Source organism: Leopardus geoffroyi, chromosome B3 (genome assembly GCF_018350155.1).
Source record: "Leopardus geoffroyi isolate Oge1 chromosome B3, O.geoffroyi_Oge1_pat1.0, whole genome shotgun sequence".
Classification (NCBI taxonomy): Eukaryota; Metazoa; Chordata; class Mammalia; order Carnivora; family Felidae; genus Leopardus; species Leopardus geoffroyi.
This window is the reverse complement of record NC_059337.1, coordinates 55,195,687-55,219,955: the sequence shown is the minus strand read 5'-3', so window position 1 is coordinate 55,219,955 and position 24,269 is coordinate 55,195,687. Positions and strand designations below refer to the sequence as shown.

Below are 24,269 nucleotides of genomic sequence, written 5' to 3'. Positions count from 1 at the left end.
AAAACAAGAGTTTTAAGTCCACTTTTCCACAGATAGCACTCTCAAAAGCATAACTCCAAAACTGACATAAAAGCATTTGACCTCACTCTGTAATGTTTTTCTAGATAAATCACACCTTTAGCATCCCGCCTATAAAAACTAGATAAAAACAAATTCATTTAAGTTTGAAAATAAACCGTGATTAAGAGATGAATAAACTGTCTAATTTGTTGAATTTCAGTATCTGTAAATGTCTTTCTTCAATTTCCAATATAATGTCTTAAAAGTGATAACAATCAGAAGATTCAAATATTATTAAATAGAAGAAAACTGAAATCATCATCATGATTTCTCATTAAAATTAAGCACTGGTTAAATTAACAAGTTGACTGAGTCCTCCGCAGCACATAAATGAATCCCACAAAATTACGTAATGTGAGTGTGTTTTAAAAATATTAAATACTCTGTAAAACTTTGGAGGAAACAAAACAAGATGCTTCTTAGTCTATAGCAAGTTTTTTTCCCCATTTCTCTGTCCTTAGAATAAAAGGAATGGAATATAGCTATAAAACATGTCTGAGTATTACATTTATAATCAAAAACCTTCTGAAATAAAATACATATGTATAAAGTTAAATAAAAATATTCTAAGAAAGGTCTCAAACGAATACTCCAATTGTTAACTGAATTTTGGAGAAGTCAAATTTGGGAATGGAAATGGGGTAAGGAGGGGAGGGGGATATTTCCTCACCCCACATATATTTCTAATATTCACTGTATTATTTTTTTTTAATTTTCTCAACCCATGTTGTTCTTTAAAAATGAAACATGAGAAAAACATTCTTATTCTATTCCAGTGAAAAGTTAACTCTGTCCCAAAATTTATTCGATATTAATATGAACAACCAAGACCTTGATTTATTGGCCACCTGCTCATGCTGGATAATTGAAAAACCTTTTTGAGAATTAGCCATATCAGACTTGATCCAAAGATATAAAGAAAAAGAAACACTAAAAATGAAACAAAACACATCAACCTATTAGTATACTACATGCATGCCTCAAGTGAAAGGTAGCAAAGTGATTTGAGAAAGACACAAAATTCACTAAGCAAAAATCATATATGATGTCTTTTAAAGTAGTCAGACTTGTTTTGTCTATAATTATGTACCACTGCTTTAAGGAAAAAGACTACCCCCACATACTACCCAGAGAAAAATACCAAGAAAATAAATCTCTTATACTTACATCAAGTAAGGACTCCTGTACAGAAAGAATACTTTCTTGTAAACCTTCAGTGAGGTTCAAGTACATAGCCTTATCATTAAGGGGAACCTTGACAGGGACATCGGAATAGTACATTTTTTCCTCTCACCAAGATAGAAAAAGCTATACAAAAATTAAGCAGTTCTTTGTGACACCACAAAAGTAACACAACTGGCATCCACGGAGGAAAATTAATCTGAGCATAAGTAGAAAGTTCATCAAAATGCTTCTGGATCCATAGATGAACTTAACAACTAGCAAAATCATCCCTATAGTATTTAGTTTCTTAAAAAATATTTTACAGATATGCTAACACTTTGAAACCGTTTCATTCACCTTCAAAAAATTTTTCCCTGAAGTTCTTTGGCATAGTTGGGCCATATTCCTGGCTTCCATAACTTTCAGGACAGAAAGAAGCTAAATGAGGTGAGTCCCCCTAATAAGGGCATTCGGGAACAAAAATCCCACCCCCAAGGCTTCCATTCCCAGGATCAAAGTGTGCCCTTCTCATATACACTGTCAAATAGATTTTGCTTTCGGTCATTGAACTTTCGCCATAGAACACAGAATTACCAGATCAACTTAGCATGATACCAAGTAGAGAATTTTATAAACTATAAATTTTCGTCATTAAAGAACCCACCTAGCTACCAAATACAGATTCAAGGGCAAAGAGAACACTCTTTATAAATTACAACATTTAATTCCACTCATTACTTTCAAATTCAACAGATTGCTTTTGGGTTGCAAATGTAATCTTTTCAGTGGGATATTATTGTGTGTCAACTGACTTTAATCATTAAAGAGATACCTTCCCAAAGAAAAAAGATAATTTGCCATTGCTAAGGCCTCTACTGAAATGCATTCTAAGCCATTCTATAAACTCCTCTCTCTTTTCTACTTCACAGCTTTCTTTCCTAAAAAGAAAGAAAAACCTGAAGGCATTTTACTCAAAGAACTTGAGCAGCAAAACACTTTGCAATAAGTCATACAGAACACCCAAACAGCCTATGTTTAGGGGGAATGTAAAACAGAGAACATGTAAACTTTTTGCTAGGGTTTTCAACCTAACTAAACAGACTATCTTCAGAGACTGTAATCTTCAACATTCATGAAAGCATGAATTACTTGCCACACATCTTCACATCTTTTCCCAGGAGAAAAGCAACAAATGGAACAGCCAACACTCATATGCCTTTTGAACAGGTAACCTCACAAACACACTGAAAAGATTCTGATATGTTAAAATGTGAATTATTACAGAACGCTTTCATGGATACACACTAAGCAGAATCTTCATTTTAACCTAAGAGCCAAGTTAAAAGCATCCTTGAAATGACCCAATGTGGGAATGATGAAGGGCCAAATAACTTGGCAGCCAGAGTTTTAGTTTATGATTTATACTACAGGCAGAATTTTTTTTAAAATCCATTCCATTAATTAAATAAATTTTATGTTAGTGGGAAAGACTGTGTCTAGATCGCCACATATCTGAAAAAGAAATATGGCAGCATTTGCTCAACAAATATTGGCTGCCCTACAGATGACACAAAACTCCAGGCCTGGAAGGAACACTGGAGCTCCTCCCAACCCACATCTCCCCTTCTAAAGGGGAGCAAAGCAAGACCCGGAGAAGGTAAGGGGCATGCCCAGGAAAAGAGTTACGGTCCCAGAGCCCACACCACAACCTGAATCTCCCCATTCTCACTCCAATTTTCTTCTACGTGACATTTTGTTGGTCACTGGAAGACACTTATGTCTACCTATTTGTATATGATCAAACCACACTCAGCCAGACTTAGGTTTTTGTTTCCACTGTGACAGTCCCTGAAAAATACCTATATAAGAAACATTCAAAGGCATAATCCAGATAAAGTATAAGAAACTGCTAAAGAAAAATATCTACCATATGAATACTGAACCATTTGTTTCTTTGATTTTCTCAGGTGATGACAAGAAAATTCCACTAAATACATCAAATAATATAAAATGTAAACAAATACTGGCTTCACAACCCCCTCTAGTGGGGACAAAATGTCAAACTGTTCCTATAATTACATCAAACAAGGCAGTTAGAAAGTAGAAGAAAGGCTTTGCAGTGGAAACCCTACCTCTTTAAAACACAGGATTTCAAAAAGCTCAAATGAGCTTTATTATTCTATTAGAGAAGCACTGACATAAAAACCAAATGGACTCAAATCAGCAGGGCCAGGTGCAAGCTTCTCTCTGCCATCTGCTTCTTAAAGCACCTACATTTCTCCTCAAGATCATTTTCCAGGCTTCAAATCTAACTTTACTAAATGAACTATCATCAGCAAGTATTATCTTGACAGCACAGATTACTAGTACTTCTTCCCCAAACCACCAGCTCCAAAATACATACTCATATATGGAGAACAAAGCAATAATCACAGAGCTGTTTCCGGTAATACTACAAGTTCACGTGTATTCCAGCAACTTGTGAGATCCCAAGTGACGATCCACCTTAAGCTGTAGGGTTACCAGTAACTCTGGAGCTTGTAACCACTCCTATCACAACAATAACAACTCTATAATAACCCATGATGAAATCACAAAGCACACTGACTTAAGTGACAAGTATTTTGAAAAATCACATTGTTACAATTATGAATGAGTTAACAGAAGAACTTTTGAATTCCACTTTTCCAGCTTTACAAGTAAAAGTTTGCCTAGAATACTTTGGATGAGGTCCACTTAGTAGCAAGGGGGACAAGTACATCCATAATTCTCAAAAGGTACAGCAAGAAAGTAATGTGATCCAACAAGTTGTAAGAAATATCAGTGATATGAACATTAATTAACATTACAGCATATCTCCCTGGTATCATCACCCTCACTTAGCTGCACCATAATCTGCTCTGTTTACTCTGTAGAAGATGGAGTTTTGGGTGAAAGACGATGAGGCTACAAGTTATGCACTTCTTCTCTGCTATGCCTTGGCCCACAGTACCCAAACTTTTACCATTATACCATTAGGAACTGAAGTAATTTAGAAATGATTATAGTGCCTCACTTTGCCGTGAAACTCTTGGAGATTTTTTAAAAATATGGGTCTAATCACATATTTAGACCTCTGTGGTTTGAGGTTCTACTGGTCTAAACGTCCTCTGACTACTGAGTCACTTTACTAAATACTTTCCTTTTTTGAAGATTAAATGGACCTCCTCCCCTTGCTCTTCAATGCAAACCAATGGAGGGAACAGAAATGAAAAAGGCAAGATCATAATTGTAGAGCTGCTATTTGGATGGCATGGAAGATGGAACTTGACTATGGCTTATTCACAGATTTATAGGCAAGTGTGGACAAAAACCCAACTGATCCCAAAGGACCAAAATTAAACTCAGGAACTCATCATTCACACCAAAAGGTCAAAATCAGGATTATTCTACCATTTACAAAGAGGATCTCACAAATCCTGAGCAGAGAAGACTATAGGTCCAATATAGCCTGCTTGGCCCTACATCCTCGGGGATGCAGACACTCCTCCTACATAAGCGAATCGAATACCAAGTGATTCACTAAGTAGAGAAAGCAATATGCATTAGCCAACTACTAACGCTTATAACCCAGCTATCAATCTCAAAGCTATCAACCAGGGAGCAGGAAAAGACCGCTCTTTTCTTTAAACCTCGCAAGGCTGTGAAAAGTTCTGCTACGATAGGGTCAGACAGACTAAGGAGGTTGGAATGGACTCTGGATATGCAAACAAACTTAGGTTCAATCAGCCAGTTTACCATTTTAACTTGCAGTGATGACATACACATGAGCTGAGTTTTTATCAATAACTCTGAATTTTGTTGGTGAATCTGAAACCCTACAGCCTGTGATCTCACTTCTACGCTTGCCACAATTAAAGAAAAAAAGGCAAAAACACTGTTTACTAACACGAAACATATTCATCATGTTACAGTCAGGTTGGCTATGTATTTTCTTCCACTCTGCTAGAAACACTCATTCTTAGGTACTTCACTTCTTAAGAGCTCCTTTTTTTCTGGAAATTCCCTATCCCAGGGTATAACCTATCAAGAAATGATCCCTATGTCTATTTTCTATATACTTAGAATCGGTTTCCTCTGTAACTAACGTCCCCTTTAAAACTGTCACCACACAATACATCTCTAATTAGTTCCCTGTAATACCCTAACCATCTCTCTAATATCTTTTCCAATGAAAACTCACCTGTCAGATTATTTTTTCTTCTTCTTTAAAGTCTACTATAATAATTACTTAAACTGATCCCCTCAAGAATCCCAGTAGCTAAATTCCAGCAAACTATCCAAAGCCATCAGGGTCATGAAAACCTCATGCTGTGAGTTCACAAAGTAACAGAAAACCCTCACCCCCACAACTGCTGTGGAAGGACCCTGTCAAAATCCGGAAACCCTGGCCAGGGTCACGGACTCCAATGCCCTCCGTGACCTGGCACAGAATTGACAGGAGCGAAGCCTGCAAGTGCATAAGCCCACGCTGGTGCGAGAGGATTGTGGCCAGCTGGGAAGGGACAGCCACTGCTCAGATCCAGCCTGCCTGCTGCCATGTGCAGACACAGGCCACATGTGGCCGGGGCTTAGGACGTTTCAAGACAAGCCAGAAACTCTGGGTTGTTCCATGAAATATTCCAATCTTTAAATATAGATTGAACTTTGAAAAACACTGTGCAGCCAAACAATACAAATCGTCTATGGACAAAAATCCACCAAGCTGCCAGTTTTCTATCTCTATCCTAACTCTACTTACTGCCAGCTATATGGGCAACTGACCCTATTCTCTGCTTCCTGTTAATACTAACGGTTCACAGTAATGATTAAAAAGGATTGTTTTATATATTAGAAAATGGATCATATCAAGCATAGTCTCAAGACAAAAAGAGCCTATCATCATCGTCAATCAAGAAATTTGAGTCAAACTAAAAACAATCCTATCAAATTGACTTTCACCAATTGCTATTACTACTATTGCCACCATTTCCTGAACATTACCATGTGCCCGGAATTCTGTTCAACTCTTATATATGGACATAAAATATAGTCTCCTCCTTTTACTCCCTTTCTCCTTGGGTCTATTCACCACGCAGCATACAGTAAGATCATTAAACAATATGATCAGATACCATTTCCCTGCTTAAAATCCTCCACTGACTTCCCACTGCTCCTAGAATAAGATACAAACATCTTACCATGACATACAATGAGTTGGCCCTAGCTCACCTCTTCACCCCATCTGCACCCTCACCCCTCGGTCCCACAATCCCCACACCACAGCCTTCTGGCTGTTCTGCAGAGATATAGGGCTTTATGCTCTGTGGGTGTCTTGGCCTAGAATATTCTTCCTCAGGCTTCTGCATGGCTGCTCCTCACGACTCAAGTCTCAGCTCAGGCATTTCCTCCTCCAAAAGACCTTCCCTCATCAGTGCCCTACCAGCTGCTTTCATATCACTCTATTTTGTTTACCTATCACTTATCGGTGCTAAATTATCACTCACTCGAATTACTTAATTCACTTGTTTATGGTCTGCCTGCACTAGGATATAAGCTACTTACTTGAAGCAAAGAACCTGGCTGGACTTGTTCGAGGCACTATGCCAAGCAACTAGAAACTAGGCGTCTGCCTCCAAAGCCAACCAGTACCTCCTAAATGAAAAGATCTTCAAGAATCTAACCATTTACTGTGTTTTAGTCTTATCTCAGAAAAGAAAGCATTCCACTCAACCACCTTTTAAAAGCTCAAATACTCAGGGCGCCTGGGTGGCGCAGTCGGTTAAGCGTCCGACTTCAGCCAGGTCACGATCTCGCGGTCCGTGAGTTCGAGCCCCATGTCGGGCTCTGGGCTGATGGCTCAGAGCCTGGAGCCTGTTTCCGATTCTGTGTCTCCCTCTCTCTCTGCCCCTCCCCCATTCATGCTCTGTCTCTCTCTGTCCCAAAAATAAATAAACATTGAAAAAAAAAAATTAAAAAAAAATAAATAAATAAAAATAAATAAAAAAAAATAAAAGCTCAAATACTCATCAGGTTTTTAGGGGGTGACCAAAAAAAAAAAAAAAAATCATACATTCCTTCAACATGATACAAGATGATATAATTTTGGTCAGGAAAGAAAACCGTTGAAGACTGGGTTAGTCGTTTTTCTGAGTAACTTACCTCTTTCTCCCTTTCATAGTCTTCCTTGTCGTATTCTTCTTCTTCTTCATTTTGCGTCTGCAGTGCCACACTGCCAAAATCCAGTGACATGGTCTTCCTGTAGAAAGAGATAGACGCTTGGTTTCTACACACCCCATAAAAATCTTCTAGGCCAAACTACCCAAGAGATGCCACACACACAAAAGATGACAGCGGCCAGGGAAAAGTTGGATGTAACTCACGCGTGGCAAATGGTTAGTATACCAAATATAAAGACTAAGCTTACAGATTAATTGTGACTCACAGAAAGAGCTGTATGGCAGTAATTCATAGAAAAGAACAAAGTGCAAAAAGCTAATAAACCTGTGACTAGACATTTCTTGTGGCCTGGAAAGTATAACCTAAGACAGCAAGATTTTTGTTCACACACACACACACACACACACACACACAAAATAATTAACTAGAAATATGCCAAAACAAAAATTTTAAGAATGTGCCCAGAGTGACTAATTTGATTTATTAAATATGGCAAAGGTAGTATCCTCCACAATTTGTTTTGTCCTCTATCACGAATCCAAAGGTCACGTTTTAACAAAAAGAGAGCCACTAATTCTGAGCTAACAGCTGGCCCCCAAAAACCATCTGCAACCTGGGAAACTCCATATAGCACACACCCAGAATATAAGCGTTAAACGTGCCGCTCTTTAGCTTGGTAAAATCGGGTTCTAGCAAAAACGAGTCAGGAAAAACGGAAGTGAAGACTGTGAAGCTGTAGCACTGTAGAGTGCCCGTTCCAAAAGCAACAGCAAGAGTTCTCTAGAGAACAGTCTCTGCTGTGGCAGAAGGAGCAGCAGGAGGTGGGTTTTCAAGCACGCGCAGTCAGAAGCCTGCCAATGACTGGAATTATACTGAGGGATCGACACGACACAGAAACGATGCAGAATTTCAAAGTTCCAAAAGACCCTGATGAGAAGGTAGGCGGGCGTCATCAACTACCCGCCTAATGCTGCCTGACATTCACTGCACTCTTCTGCATGCCAGGGAAATGCACTTTGAGGTGAGCCTGCGCCACAACTCATTCACCGCACTTTTTCGGGCTCTAAAATGTCATTAAGTTGGAAGTGAAATAAGAAGCAGAGGCCCAGGAATCCAAATACGTTTGACCACAAAGAACGCGGCTCCCTCATGTTAACAGCTGAGAACCATGATCACAAACCTTTATGTAAGCCAATAGCTCTAGAAGCAAAAGATGTTCCACTTCATCAAACCTGACGCACCTTTGATGGTAGCACACAGGTCCATTTATACCACTAAGAAAAATAGATGGCCAATTAAATTATGACACCTCATTAATTTTAAACTGCAGCCTGACTCTGTAGATATTAAAATTTGAAAAGAAAATCTGCACTTTAGAATAGATGAAACATGGCATTACAGACTAACACAGATACGAATTTTAATGCTGAAAATGCCCCTACATCGAGTTTTCGCTTTTCAAGGACTGAATTATGCTTCTTGTCCAAACTCTAATTTGCAGTCCACCTTTTTTTATCCCTCCCTCTCTGGTCCCTACAACCAGCCCATTCCTTTCGATTCTTATCAAATAAAACTCCTTACATCAACACAAGCCCTTCCAGCTTCTACCTCTTAGACCAGACCCGCTCCTTTCTGTTCTTGTGCCAGAGCTAAAAGGAGGATGAGACACGTGCACTTTTTCACTGAGAGGGAAAATACATAAGCCTAGGGAATCTAAACCTGTCTCCACCCAGGAGCTACAAGAACCTTCTTGTGCACCTACGTAAGGTGGAGATCTGAATGTAAAGAGCCTATAATACAGCTGAAATAGTGAGGGAAACACACAAGCTCACATCTCTAGGGTTTTTCACTATTGCAAGTGAACATCAGATCTACAGAATCAACAGATAATGAAAACAGCCCATTTAAATCCTGGTTCCTTAAAAGAAATTAGATTAAGTCGGGCCTTAAGAATCTTCATGAATTCTCCAGGCAGAGATAATCTTTCCTGGGGCGTCTGGGTGGCTCAGTTGGTTAAGTATCCGAATTCAGCTCAGGTCATGATCTCGCTCGCAGTTCATGAGTTCGAACCCCGAATCGGGCTCTGTGTTGATAGCTCAGAGCCTGGAGCCAGCTTCATATTCTTCATCTCCCTCTCTCTCTGCCCTCCCCTGCTTGTGCCCTGTCTCTCTCTCTCAATCTCTCTCTCTCTCTCTCTCTCTCAAAAATAAACATTTACAAAAAAAATCTTTCCTACTTCTGATATTTATAGTATTCTCTACCTCTTCCGATATTTTATAGTTAAAGCCAAAATATGGATTTAGGTTAATTTCTCCTGTATTAGACAAAAGAAAGGAGATTTTTTTTTCAATCCTTCACTAACATGCCATCAATTCCCATTGAATATTAAAAAAGAGCATTCAGATTTACAACAGCCTATTGTTAAATACAGATATTTTAAATAAAGAGCTACTTTTTCTCAGAGAATAGTGAATTCTGCAACGTATTTTCATTTTTAGGTGAAGAGAATGTAAAAGACCAAAGTGTATCTTTTCTGAATGGCTTTTTAATCCAAACCAAGTCATTAAAGAAATCTGAAAATATCTGAAAAGACCAAAATCTCGTTAGACAGGGGAAAAAAGATACAAATAAGTTTTTCTTCTCAAAAGTGCAAACCATTGAAGGCCTTAAGAAATGATTTTAGGTATAAAGGGAAATCTGATAAACTTACTGTGGATGGATAGATAAATAAATAAATAGTATTTTAACTAAAATTTTAAATAAAAGCTAATGCTTTTCCTCAACTAATTAATCACTACTAACTACCACTTCTATCAGAGAATACTCATATCTGAATACTATAATAGAACAATAAGAGACTGCTTTAGAAGAAAAAAATAAATAGTAAGACAGTATACCCAAAAGCCATAAGGAAAAACTTGACAGAAACTTAACCACAAAGAGTAAAACCTTTTATATGGCATCATATACAAGTCAAATATTATGTATGAAAACATAAAGAAGACAATAATGTATAAGAAAAATATTTGCAAAACACATGAATAAGTCCCAACATACAACTCTCCGAAAAGAGACAAACAACCCAATTTAAAATGGGCAACTGACATGACAATTCTTTTTAATGCAAAGGCTCGATTAACTTGAAAAGATGTGTAAGCTCATGTAGAATTCACAGTGTCATTTAAACAATGAAATGATTTTTCCACCACTAAATTGAAAAAAAAATTAATAACACCTAGTGGTGGCTATTTTGTAGGAAATAGGTATCTTCATGATTGGTCAAAAGCATGAACTGCAAAAACTATCTTGAAAACTGCCATACTAATCTACTGAAAAATAACACTTGCCCTAGTAAAATACTTTTGAACAAATTTGGCAATACTATACTACTAACAGAAATAATGAACTATTTCTATATTTATTGACTGATCATTAAAAAATGAAGATGCAGAATAAGTGCACTGCATGTTTTTTAATAGCAAACTAGTTAATACTTTATTCCCAGATAGATCACCTTTTTTTTTTTTTTTTTTTTTTTAATGTTTATGTTTGAGAGAGAGGGAGACAGAATGTGAACAGGGGAGGAGCAGAGAAAGAGGGAGACACAGAATCCGAAGCAGGCTCCAGGTTCTGCGCTGTCAGCACAGACCCCATGTGGGGCTCAAACTCACAAACCATGAGATCATGACCTGAGCTGAAGTTGGACGCTCAACTGACTGAGCCACCCAGGCGCCCCTAGATCACCCTTTCTGAACCTATTAACAAGACTATGAGACTATGTTCTGTATTTTTCTTTTTTTTAAACACTCAGATCAGAAGGTCTCAAGCTCAGTACTCATTTTGTCATCCCTGGTTGTTTTCTTTGCCCTCCTTGCAATGAGAAGGAAAACCAATGAGTGTTTAGTTGGACAAAATATTAAAAACCAAAAGCACTTGTTTTTGTTTCATCCAAAAACCTATACGCTGAAAGAATAAAATGCTTGTCCCCCATGTTTTACACATAGCAGGCACACAACGAATATTTGTTGAATGAATGATACATTCATGTGGCCTTATAGGATTCATTATTTCAATAAAATTTTACTCAACACCTACTGTGTGCCCGTTTATATCCTAGATGTATCTAAGATATGATATCAGCCATGGGGAGCTTACAGTCCCTTAGAGAAACAGTGATATAAATTAACAGTTACAATGATACATAGTAATAAGTTCTACAATAGAGGAGAGTGTAAAGCACAAATTAGGAAGAAAGGAAGGCTGAGAGAAATTTCACAGAAAGAAAAGACTTTAGATTACAAAGAACACAATACCGCTGTCAGTGGTTAAGAATAAGGGCACTCGTGCAGACAACCTGGGCTCAATTCTGGCTCTTCTATTTATCAGCTGTGCAAACTTAAGCACTCGGTTTCCATTGTTTCATTAATAAAATGTGGGTAAAAATAGTGCCTACCTCAAAGATTATGAATATTTACTAATTATGAACATAAGATGCTTAGCACTATGTACCAATCAATTCATTTCAGTTTCGTTATTATTAAAAGGTTATCACCGATGAACGGGAGTCTGCAGCTACAGAAGAGGTTAAACAAAGACCATTCAGTACATCTGAGAAAGGTAAATGGGCAGCCTGTGGGAAACCTTACTTCAAGTAATGTAACCTCTTCTCCGATGAAGATATCCTTCCACTCCTGTTCCCCTATGGCATTAGTCACTCTTTTGCACTTCCAGACTATATATGTTTCTTATACTTTTATTATGGCTTCAATTTCAGCCTCTCACTTAGTTGAGTGTATTTACATATCTAGCAAGTGCATATAAATTGCCATTCATTGAAGGATATGGTGAAATTCAGCTTAAACCGGACTTAAGTTCCTGACTATAAGATAGGAAAGGTTAACTGGCATAAAGGGAATTTATAAATGCCCTAGGAAATTCTACTTACTTGCTTAGATGCTAGCTTCCTTTCGAGAATGAACATAGCCAGAACACGCTAGCCTGTTTTAGACTTGCCAAGCCAGGCTTAAGAGGCCTAGTCATTTATTCAACAATTATTTGCCAAGCCCCGTTCAAGATTACAAAATTTAACATGACCTGGTGGAGGAAAAGAGAATAGACATTTACACAAATGATGGCAATAATCTGCGATCAGTGCTAATGACAGAAGCTTGGACAAGTCGATTCAGGGCGCCTGAAGATTGCAGCAAGTGCACCCAACAGGCTGAACGACGCAAGAAATCAGTGGCCTTACCAAGGAACTCCGTTTAGGGTCAATTACAGCACAATAACTAGGTACTGCGAGAGTGAAGCTGCAGAATGCCTGCACAGGGCGCCTTGGGGCTGCAGGCTTTGGCTGGCTTTGGCTGCCAGCGTCACGTGCACTCGGTCAACACACGTGTACAGGGCACCCACTGTGAGCCAGGCGCGACGCCAGGATGACACAGCGGGGGTCCCCAGGATAGGGTCTCAGGGTTACCCCAACAGCCTGGAGGACGCGAGGAGGGCTTCCCACACGCCACTTATTAGTAGGAACTTGGGATCTCGATGACACTTCAGAGTCAAAGCCTGAGTCCCGCAACCCGCGGACAGTCCACCACCACCGGATTTGAGGAGGGGGCGGGTCAGCCCTCGGAAAGCCTCAGCCAGAATCCTGAGGACACCGCACCTCCTCCAACCCCAGCTCCAAGCCCAGCTGAGAAGCGAAACTCACCGGAGGCCACGGATGCTGTCACCACGGGGAAACCCTAGCCCCAGCCAAAGACCGACTTCTAACAAACCCCCTTACCCGGGATCTAATCTACTAGCGCCTTCCTCGTCACAACCGAACTCAGAAGTGCTGAGGCCATTGATGAGCAGCCTCGTCCTTCAATCGCCTGCTAGAAGCTGCTCTGGTGGGCGGGGCCATGCCGGCTCGGGGCGGGGCGCAGAGGCGGAAGTCTCCGCCTTTCTCAAGCTTAGTTGAGAAGTCCACCTGCAGTTGCAAATGTATGGCTGTTTGAAAGCGGGCGCCAGCGGTGGCGGGAAGCTCCTCCTGTGCTCCCATTGGTGGATTCGTGAGCCAATTACGAAATGATTGACTGTGGAGCGGGCGGGCTTATGGTTGCTTAGAAACGCCCAGGCGCCTGGCCTCAGGCCAATGGCGAGGTAGAACCTGGTCTTGTCCGGGGCCAGTTGCCCCTTCCTTCACCACCCGGTTCCCCCAACAGCTAACGCTGCTCTTTCAACTCCCAAACTTCAGTTTTCGGCTGCAGCACACAGAATCCCTCACTTTCCCCGCCGAACCCCTACCTTGAAGGTTTTTTCACTTGCCCTTTTCTAAGGTGCCTGCTTCCCCATCACCCAAACAGGCTTAGATGTAATTTTACTTTGTCTTCTTGCTTATTGGGTCCTGCCTTGTTTGAATTTGTATTTCTTTCATTACTGATGAGTTAGCACATTTTCCCAAGTGTGTGTTCACTACTTGAATTTCCTCAAGTGTGAATGTTCTCATCACTTGGGTATATGCTAACCTGTCCTTTGAGACAGTGCTGTCCAGTGTGCACTAAAGCCCATTCTGTATCCACCTTCCAAGTTAAAGGGTTCCAGTGAATATGGAGGAGTTGGTAGCACTGAGTTCACATATCTTTTTACCTTCCTCATACATAGGAGAAAACCCTTTCTGCTATGGTATGGAGAAAAATGGTTGTTTAAGGCTCTTCATAATCTGACTAGTTTTCTTCCCACCCCAGTGATGCCTACACTGACCCCTGTAATCCCATCAACTAACCTAAGGTTATGCCATATAATAGGTACTCACTCAATCCATAGCAATAAGTGAGTGAAATTACTGGCTGAGCTGCCTATCGTTCCCAGAGTGCTTTTGTTTTGCTCACGCTCTTTCACCTGTATTGCCCTATCTTACTTACCCACTAAGTCTTCAAGATAGATGAGCACCTCCTCTGAAGACTTTCACGACACACTTCTCTCCCTTGGCAGAAACAACCCCTGTTACATCTGTTTACAGTATAGGTATCTTATGGTGCTTATTATCTTCTACAATTAGTTGTGTGTCTGATTTACTCAGTTCAATGTTAATATCTTGAGGTACTCACATTGCTCCTTGGACATCAAACATGCTTCATAGTCCCTGGTGGGCACTCAAAGTTGTTAAGTGAGCAAATAAATGAAGGAACAAATAAATGATGGCTTCTGTGCCAGAAAATGTGAGTAAAAGGCATTCAGGTAAATGGCAGTTGTTGAAACCTGAGCCAAGGTATCTGTTAGTGGGAACTAGGCTTGGATTAAGAGGATGCTAAGTAATCCCTGCCCACAAACATAGAGGTGAACACATAAAATATGTAAGGGGGGGGGCAAAGCACATGAGGAGACAATGTTTATAATCCCTTACACAGTGCTTTAGAATTTGGTAAGTTCTTTCACAGACAGTAGCTCATGTGTTCCTCACAACAAACCTGTGAGGGGCTAGGACAGGTAAAAAAATGACTAAATAAATAAACAAATAAGTGACTTGTCCAAAGCTACACAGCTAATGTGAGAGGAAGAATTTGAATACATATCCTTTATCTCCAAATCCAGAGCTATTTGTATTTAATATTATATGAAATATGAGATTTAAGTACGTATGTCACAAAAGATACAAAGTAAAGAATAAATCAGAGCCTCTTGCCTCTAAAAATGGATTTGGGTAGAGTTTTATAGGTATAATCAATGAAATTTTCTTGACTGCCTATCTTGTGTAGTTCCTGGCCTCAATGCTTGAATATAAAGTGTGAGGCAGGACCCTTACCCTCCAGATAATCATACTCGTTAGCAGTGCAAGATGCTTACATAAGAAGGCAAATCTCCCTCTCCCTCTCTCTCTCACCACACACAAACACACACACACACACACACACACACACACACACACACACACACACACAAATAGTTTACTACATGCAATATAAGAATGGGTGATGATTCTGGGGAAAAATGAGCATTTAAGAAAGGATTTATCTGACCAAGTTCTTGGAAGAAGAGGAAAAGAGAGTCAACAGGAAGGTTGTTAGCATGAGTGATTGTAAGGTGAAATCAGACCACCAAGAGAAAAGGATTCTTATATTTAGAGGTATGAGTGAAGAAGTACACTGAAAAGGAGCAGCCAATAGAAGAGCTTGATGCCTGAAGAAATAGGAAAGCCATGCTATAAATGTAAGGTAAGGTGTAAACAAGGAACGAACTTGACATGTCCAGAGAAACACAACCAGACAAAATCATTATGGGGCAGTAAAATAAATGTGGGGAAAGAAAGGAAAACTGCCAAAGACCTTGAGTGCTAGACAAGATATTATTTCTGGAATGTTGGGTCAATATTTATCTTGCATTTTTTAAACAGACACACCTGTGAGCTGGGAGGGACGCTACCTCTACCAGACCTGTTTATGTTTCTAGGGGAAATGTCATGTTGCTGATGAGATGTGGTCCTTCCCATTCAGAACATATATAAAGGTGGAGCTAAACCATCATTCCTCTTTCTTCCAATCTTCTCTTTGGTGCCAAAGCTATCAGGTCAAAGCAAAGCCATTATGAAATAAACAGTGCTATCCTTAAAAGAACACTGAACTTAAAAACGATCCAAGTTTAAGTTCCAGCTCTCTCACCCACTAGTTTTTATCCACAATTTATTTAACCCCTGAGCCTCAAAGTTCTTATTTAAAAATAGGAATAATATCTACTCTGCAGTATTGTAAAAAAGGATGAAATGATATTGCATCTAAAATGTAGAAATGCTATTTAACTGAACGTTATTTAACTGAGGGAGATCAGAACTTTATTTGTAATACATTCAATAATATTTTTTGAGCATCCACTTTGCACCAAACACTATTCTAGGGGATCATTTAATACTGACACATGGATCAAAATGCCTGCCCTAATTAACCCTAATCACCAAATCTACTCTGGTCCAAGGTCACCATAACTTTAGTACCATCATTTCCCCCACCACTCCAAGACCTGGCCATACCTAATTTGTTCAAAGGCAAGCACCAGACCCAAGCTGTGCCACTCATATTCCCTTCCCAGGTAACTGAAATAAGACGTAATGAAACTGAGTCAGGTGGTAACCATACAGAAGAGAAGCAGACTTTTATTACAGTTGTCTGTATTTTATGGGAAATATACCACTTCCATTTATGGAAGTATATGTATATTGTGGAGTCTAGACTGAAGATCATGGACTTCTGTCACTCAAAGCCATAGATCTGTCTGGTTCTAACACATTGTAAAGTCTAACAGTTAAGTTTTTCCTTGGGTTCTGTGATAACCTGAACCTTAAAACACTTTTTGACTTGAGCTGACTTGGGTCATTTAGGGGTTGAATAGTGTCCCCCCAAATTTCGTGTCCACCCAGAACTCAGAATGTGACCTTATTTGGAAATAGGATCTTACAAATGTAATTAGTTAATATCGATAAGGATATGCCCTAAATCTAAGACTTAAATGATGTCCTTAGAAGAAGAGAAAAGGAATCTGAAACTAATGTAATATTGTGTGTCAATTGAATACACACAAATATATATATACATATATATATATATATATATATATATGTTACTGTAGTACAGAGTTCACTGTTAAAATGTGTAATTTCCTCAACAACAACAACAAAAAAGAAACAAGAAGAGGTAAAGACACAGAAAGAAACACAAGGAAAAGACAGCCATGTAAAGATGAAGGCAGAACTAAGAGTTATGTTGCCACAACCCAGGGAAAACACCCAGGGCCACCAGAAGCTGGCAAAGGATTCTTCTCCAGAACCTTCAGAAGGAACATGGTCCTGCCAACACCTTGATTTCAGACTTTTAGTCTCCAGTACTGAGAGAGAATAAATTTTCTTGTTTTAAGCCACTTAGTTTGTGGTACTTTGTAGCAGGAGCCCCAGGAAGTTAATGCACGTGGGTTTTCATTCCTTGGAACCAAACATTTATGACTAAGATGCATCTGTGACAATAGATCGTATCTGAAAAGTCTAAACCAGTGATTCTCCAAGTATGATCCACGGCCCACTGCTGGACCTCAAGGATATTCCAGACGGTTCATTAAATGATACAAACCACAACAGTTTCTTCAGTTCTCATGGGAAAATAACTTGCAATTTTATAGGCTTTTATTTTTATATACAACTAAAGTTTACCTACTAGGAATATACCAAGTAAGATAACGAGGGGTTATTAATGCTTAGAATTTGTTACAAGTATCACATTATTTAAGCTCACCAAGAACAGTTTTCATCTCTTCTATGTGCAGCATTATAAAACTCCTGCTTGTGCATACTTGAAGATAACTGAAATACTCACTTTTGGGAGAAGGGCATAAATATTAGTGTCATTCCCAGGCAACTGTGGGTTTTAAGGGCTATTATTCCCACATCTTAATTATGAACTATCTTTGCTTGGCTTAATATCAATTAAATTTGTTGTAAGCTGTTTGGTTAACTCAACTGTGTATACTGTGGAACTATTTTAATACATGAATTTCCACTTTTCCTATAATGACTTTAAAATAATATCCAAGTTCAGTTTCCATTTTTGTCATTAGTCATCTATTAGTAAAGTCATCAATTTGTAATTCCTCTGAAGTTTGCTTATACTCTCTGGAAATGTGTTAGGTATAAATTTGTTCTGTTTAAATAACTGACAACACACTATCAAGGAAAGTGATAAAATTACTCATTTTTTGAAAAGTTCATAGGGCAGTATTTTGGAATATAAAATCATATGAATGGTATTTCTCCCTTAAAAGTAAATAAGCAATTCCTATCATTCCTCTTCAGTTCTTTCTTGTCATTGAGTTATTTTTCCACTACCTAAACAAACAAACAAACAAACAAACAAACAAACAAAAAGGGGGGTTGAGGGATGAAAGTTATGTGGGGTAATAGGTCTTTTGCCCCTTCCGTGGTCTTTGGTCAAAAGTGTGAGAGCCAATTGCCTGAACTTAATGTTTAGGATTCACACCAAGGTTTTGAATCAGAAAACTTATCAGAAGAAGTGACGGCAACCATTTGATAAAGATCCTAGGCTGCAAAAATTATATTTGAATGTGAAATGCAGACCCTCCCAGATGCCATATTGCTTCTGTTACTTGAAACAGTAGGTTGAAAAGGAAAGAAGGAAGTACCAAAACAAGATCATAAAAATTGGTGTGTATTTGAAATGCTTACATAACACGTTCAAAGCAGGTTAATGAGATATGATGTGATGTTACCATAAGAAAATAACAAGATTTATTTTTTATTTTTTTAATGTGTATTCATTTATGAGAGAGAGAGAGACAGAGAGCAAGTGGGGGTGGGACAGAGAAACAGGGAGACACAGAATCTGAAGCAGGCTCTAGGCTCTGAGCTGTCAGCACAGAGCCCGACATAGGGCTCTAACTCACAAACTGAGATCATGACCTGAACCAAAGTCTGATGCTTAACCCACTGAGCCTCAGGCACCCTGAAAATTACAGGATTTCTTTAAAATGTTCATGTATTTGAACACTTAGTCCAGTAATGGGACACTTGGTTAAAGTTATTTGATGTTCTTCTGCCTTGGGTTAGGTTCTCAAAAGTGAACCTTGGGATGGAAATTTGAGTGCATAGATAGGATTTACTAAGGAAGAGCTTTCCAGAGAAAGTTGTTAGGGAATGAGGAAGCAGGACAGGAAAAGGGAAAAGCCAAGCAGGCACGTGCTTTCAGGAGATGTGCCGGCCAGTCTGACCCCACAGGGAGCTCTGGAGTTTAATCAGGATGGGACAAGAGAGGCGGGCTTTCCCACTCTTGCACTAGTGATGGTGGCAAGGAAGAGGAGAAGGAAACTCACAGGCACTTCTGGCTGGTGACTCAAAGCAGCTCCCCTTACCTGAGGCTGTGCCCAGAAACAGAAGTCAGTCACTCTGCAGGCAGTTGGGAGCAAAACACACAGAGGCCGGCAGTGGGGCATGCAGAAATGATTCCAGGAATCTGAGAGGGGCTGGGCAGAGCTGGCAATGTCTGGCATGACATCTGTGTTTGCCATCCTTTGATCTTGTCAGCGTATCTCCAGAGGTGATATCAAACATGTTTGAGGCCCTTCATGAAGGTGGCTTCATGCAGTTCATCCTGATGACCCCTCCTAGTCCTGACATGACAGGACCTAGGATAACCAAGATGATCCTACCACCACATTCAGCGAAAGTGCCAACATGAAAGTAGTTTTACCCCCAAACCTTTTTTAAATTAAACTTTTTATTTTGGAAAAATTGCACATTCACATGCAGTTGTGAGAAACAATACAGGGAGATTTTTAAGCTTTATCCAGTTTGCACCAATAATAACATCTTTTTCAAAACTATAATACATTATCACAACCACGATATCCACATTGATACAGTCAAAAATCAAAAAACAATTACATCACACAAGGATTCCTCATGTTGCCCTTTTATAACCGTACCCACTTTCCTCCCCACACTTGCTCCCTGCTTAATACCTAATCTATTCTTCATTTCCATAATTTTATCATTTCAAGAAGGTTACATAAATACAGTCCTTACCTATAGTAAGGACTATAGTATGTAACCTTTTGGGATTAGCTTTTTTTGCTCTGCATAATTCTCTGGAGATTCAGCCCAGTTGTATGCATCAGCAGGTTATTCCTTTTCATTGCTGACTAGTGTTTCATGGTATGCCTGTACTACAGTTTGTTTATCCATTCACCCATTGAAGGAACATCTGGGATGTTGCCAGTTTTAGGTCATTACAAACAAAGCTACTCTAAAAATTTGTCCCAGTTTTTGTATAAACGTAAGTTTTCATTTTTCTCTGTGATCTAAGCCCAGCAGAATTACTGGGTTGAATGTTAGCTGCACGTTTAGTTTCTTAAATAAACTACCAAACTGCTTTCCAGAGGGGCTGTACTATTTTACATTTTCACCAGGAATGGATGTGTGACTGACTTCCTCCTCATTGAGCCAGCATTTGGTATTGTCAACATTTTTCATTTATCCCTTCAGATATGTGTATAGTAATATCTAATTGTGATTTTAATTTGCATTTCCTTACTGGCTAATGATTTTTTTTAATGTTTTATTATTTATTCTTGAGAGACAGAGAGACAGCGTGAATGGGGGAGGGGCAGTGAGAGGGAGACACAGAATCTGAAGCAGGCTCCAGGCTCCCAGCTGTCAGCACAGAGCTCGAAGTGGGGCTCAAACTCATGAACCATGAGATCATGACCCAAGCTGAAGTCGGACGCTCAACCAACTGAGCCACCCAGGTGCCCCAATTTTTTTTTAAGTTTACCTATTTGAGAGAGAGAGAGAGAGAGAGAGAGTGTGTGTGTGTGTGTGCGCGCACACAAGGGGAAGAGAGAAAGGGAGACAAAATCCCAAGCAAGCTCCTCTGTGCTGTCATTGCAGAGCCTGACACAGAACTTGATCTCACGAACCGTGAGCTAATGATTTTGACCTGACTGGTTAATGATTTTGAACACATTTCATGTGCTTGCTTGCCATCTGTGTATCTTCAGTGAATTGTCTGTTCACGTTTTTTGTCCACTTTCCAATGAGATGTTTTTACTGTTGAGTTTTGAGGGCTTTTTTTTTTTTTAATACATTCTAGATACTAGCCCTCTGTCGGATAAGTGGTTTGCAAATATTTTTTCCCAGTCTATAGTTTGCCCTTTATCTTCTTTACAGAGTCTTTCACAGACTAAAAATTTATTATTTTGATAAAATACAATGTACTCATTTTTCCTTTAATGGATCATATCAAGTCTAAAAACTCTTTGCCTGGCCCTATATCCTAAAGATTTTCTCCTGTGCTTTTCTTTCCTAAAAGTCTCATAGTTTTACATTTGATGTTTAAATCCATAATCCATTTGAATTAATGTTTATGCGAAGTGTGAGGTTTGTTCTCTTGCCTACAGATGTCCAATTACTTCAATACCATTTGTTGAAAAGGCTCTTTCTTCCGTTCAGTATAATGTCGCCAGCCTCCTCACTGTGGGGTCACCAGGGCTGTGGGAGTCCCTCCACTGGAGGCCACACCTCCTAAAAAGCAGTCTTTCCACAGCTCTCTCTCCAGATTCTGTTACTGTGCTCTCCACTTACCCATTCGCTGGCCCCAGGGCACCTCATTCTCCCTGGTGGTTTCCCCATACTCTGCCCACACCTTTGTAAATAGTCCCTTTATTAAACTCTCCTCAAATTACCCAATTTAAGTGAGCCATCTGTTTCCGGTTAGCATCAGGATCCTACAAATAAATTTTCCACATCCCAAACATCAGACATAAATACCGTGAATTGTCACAAAGAAATAATCATTTATTTTTTTTTGAAAAGTTGTTTACAGGTAGTTATAGGCAAATGGATTTCCACTTTAAAACAGATGAAGATAAATGTGTGTCATTAAAATAGCATGCAATCAAACATTTCTTCTGCTGTTTCATTCTGGTTTAACTGTGTCTGTGGTACTTGGTAAGTGCATTATTTGCTTATCTAACTACTATAACATTACAGTCAAACACGGATTTTCCATGTACTGGTGCCTCATGTACCAGTGCCCATGTACTACTCACATCATTTATACTCTTGGCATCTATTTGTATCAGAAACTTTTTCTTGTGACCCAGTTAACACTCTTTTCAAACAGACTGAGACCACAACCCTGCTCTGTCTCTGAAAGGTGACTGGATCACCCATAAATTTCTATGATCTACACTCATGCTAACCCCCTTTGTGAGGATGGACAATCAAGAACCAAGGTATATGGAAAACTGATGAAAGAGACATTATTTTCTAGTTGTATAAAAGGAAACAAACCTACCTATGCAATCAGTGGCAGTAGAAGTAGAATAAAATCATAAACCTTTACAGAAAAATATTAGAGTTCAGTGCACTTGGTTTCTGATGATTTCTACCCAAAAAAATTTTCTTGTATTTTATTTAAAACTTAGCAAATATATCGCAATTACAAAGGTTAAGTTGTATCTACAGAGCCAAAATGAAGTGGGGTTAAGGCAACTGTCCAGATTACTCGGGCTAAAAAAAACACCCCAAAGTCATGGCCAAACCATTATATGCAAAGGTGACTAAAAGACTGAAGCAGTTTTCTTCTACTCCAAACAACCAAATCCACTTGTACCATCATCCTGATAGCACTCCAAAGGTTCAATGTCTTTGACTAAAGGCTTGGGGTCTCTGCTACCTAAATGTTGATTTCAGTTGTGCCATTTGTTCTGGGAGTATAGATGCAGGCTGAAGGAAAAAGCTCAAGCTTTCGTCTTAATGACACAAACTGATTATCAACACTGACCCCTAATAAATGGAAAATTTGCTTCTTATAGACTTATGTTACAGCTGAGATAGACTTCTAAATTCACCTAGCCCAATTCCCTTATTTCATAGACAAGGAAATGGGCATCCAGATAGGTTTAGCAGCTCGCTCACAGTCACATAGAGAAAACTGTCCAGCACTTTTCTCTACACAACACTTAATTATACCCTCAGATCACCAGTGTACTTACATGTGGCAAACCCTTCCAACTGCTTCATTCAATATGTCTTCTCCCTCCTGCATTTTGTCTGATCGTATCTAGAAAAGATGCTAAGGATACATGTAGATTCAGTCATAGCCAATCAAGAGGATATTTCTCCATACTTTCAAATAGAGTCAATACTTTAATAAGAATGAAACCAATTTGGATATTGAATATGAAGAACACTGGTTTGTCTGCCGTGTTTTAAATCCATGCACGCATGAGCTTCCTTTGTGGGAGGGTAAGGGGAAGGAAAGGGGGAGAACCACGATGGAATCAGAAATGACTGATAGGTTTGGGTTCTTCAGCTTGCTCTGTGCTGCATACAAAGTGTCCAAATAGCAAAGACTGAGAAATACTAGGCCAAAGAATTTAGGCCCCAACCCTTGGCTAGTAAATGAGACATGCCAATGAAACAGACCAATGCTTTCAGTGGCTTTTGTTTTGATTCCACTGGCATAGACACCATCCAAATTCAATGTCAAATTTATTTGATCATTGTAGTGAAAGTGCTACTAAACAGCGAATCTGATAAAGTCAATAAGTATCAAGCAAATTGCGTCTTATTTTTGTAACAAGGAAAAACTTTTTTTTTTTTTTTGGCAAATAGTTCTATAGTTATAGAATATGAAGACACTTAGAACTAATCTCCCCAATATGAAAATGTCCCCAAATTATCAAGTTGAAAGGCACATACCACTGCCCCAGCAGTTCATCCAGGTAGTCTCTAGCATGGGAAATTTTAATTGTGCTTTTAGCTTGCTATCGATGCAATATGGCCTTAAAAAGTGACATCCGTGCATATGATAATTTCTTCTCAGACGGACCAATCCTCTTCCCCTTTTCTGATTTTCACTTTCTGAAGATCGATCTGTGTTAGTTCTTTATCATATAAAGGACATAGTCCATGATGCTCTTGGGAAAATGTAGTTCACAGATTGTGCTCTATTTTATCTATCAACCAAGTTTGGATTATCTTTGTATCCTAACACAAAATGAACTTTCTTGAAATATCAGTGTGATGGTACTTCCATATTGTCATTTGTTGGAATACAGAAGTCCTGGATTATTATCTTTTCTCACTGGCTGTTTAAGGCTTACTTCACTTCCAGAAGAGATGATTGGCAAACTATTATCCATGTGGTATCTGATAAGGTGGCCAACATTATCAAACACATGATCCTTGGTCCTTACCTTGAAAAGGAAGCACAAAGTCCTTAGGTTAAATGATAATAGCTCCCCTAAAAGATGTAAACAATCAGGAGGAAAAACAGACATATCCTTGAATGAGATACTTGGGCTGA

At 39.1% G+C, this 24,269-nt stretch overlaps 2 protein-coding genes across 9 annotated transcripts in view; both read right to left on the bottom strand.

Moving 5' to 3' along the window:
- Positions 1-13,794, bottom strand: part of CEP152 (centrosomal protein 152) — a 93,704-nt gene extending 79,910 nt beyond the window's left edge. For 4 of the 8 annotated variants that reach the window (XM_045449801.1, XM_045449805.1, XM_045449806.1 and 1 more), the window contains exons 1-2: positions 13,133-13,793; positions 7,405-7,501 (exon numbers count right to left, since the gene is read on the bottom strand). In XM_045449801.1, the coding sequence (XP_045305757.1) occupies positions 7,405-7,494 (90 nt within the window). In that variant the 5' untranslated portion in view covers positions 7,495-7,501; positions 13,133-13,793. Of the gene's footprint in view, positions 1-7,404; positions 7,502-12,367; positions 12,517-12,673; positions 12,802-13,132 lie in introns of those variants that run through there. The other 4 variants (XM_045449803.1, XM_045449807.1, XM_045449802.1 and 1 more) reach the window with 4 other exon arrangements.
- A 7,936-nt stretch (positions 13,795-21,730) lies between these two features.
- Positions 21,731-24,269, bottom strand: part of SHC4 (SHC adaptor protein 4) — a 127,729-nt gene continuing 125,190 nt past the window's right edge. The window contains exon 12 of the mRNA XM_045449799.1: positions 21,731-24,159. Coding sequence (XP_045305755.1) covers positions 24,004-24,159 — 156 coding nt within the window. The 3' untranslated portion in view covers positions 21,731-24,003. The remainder of the gene's footprint in view (positions 24,160-24,269) is intronic.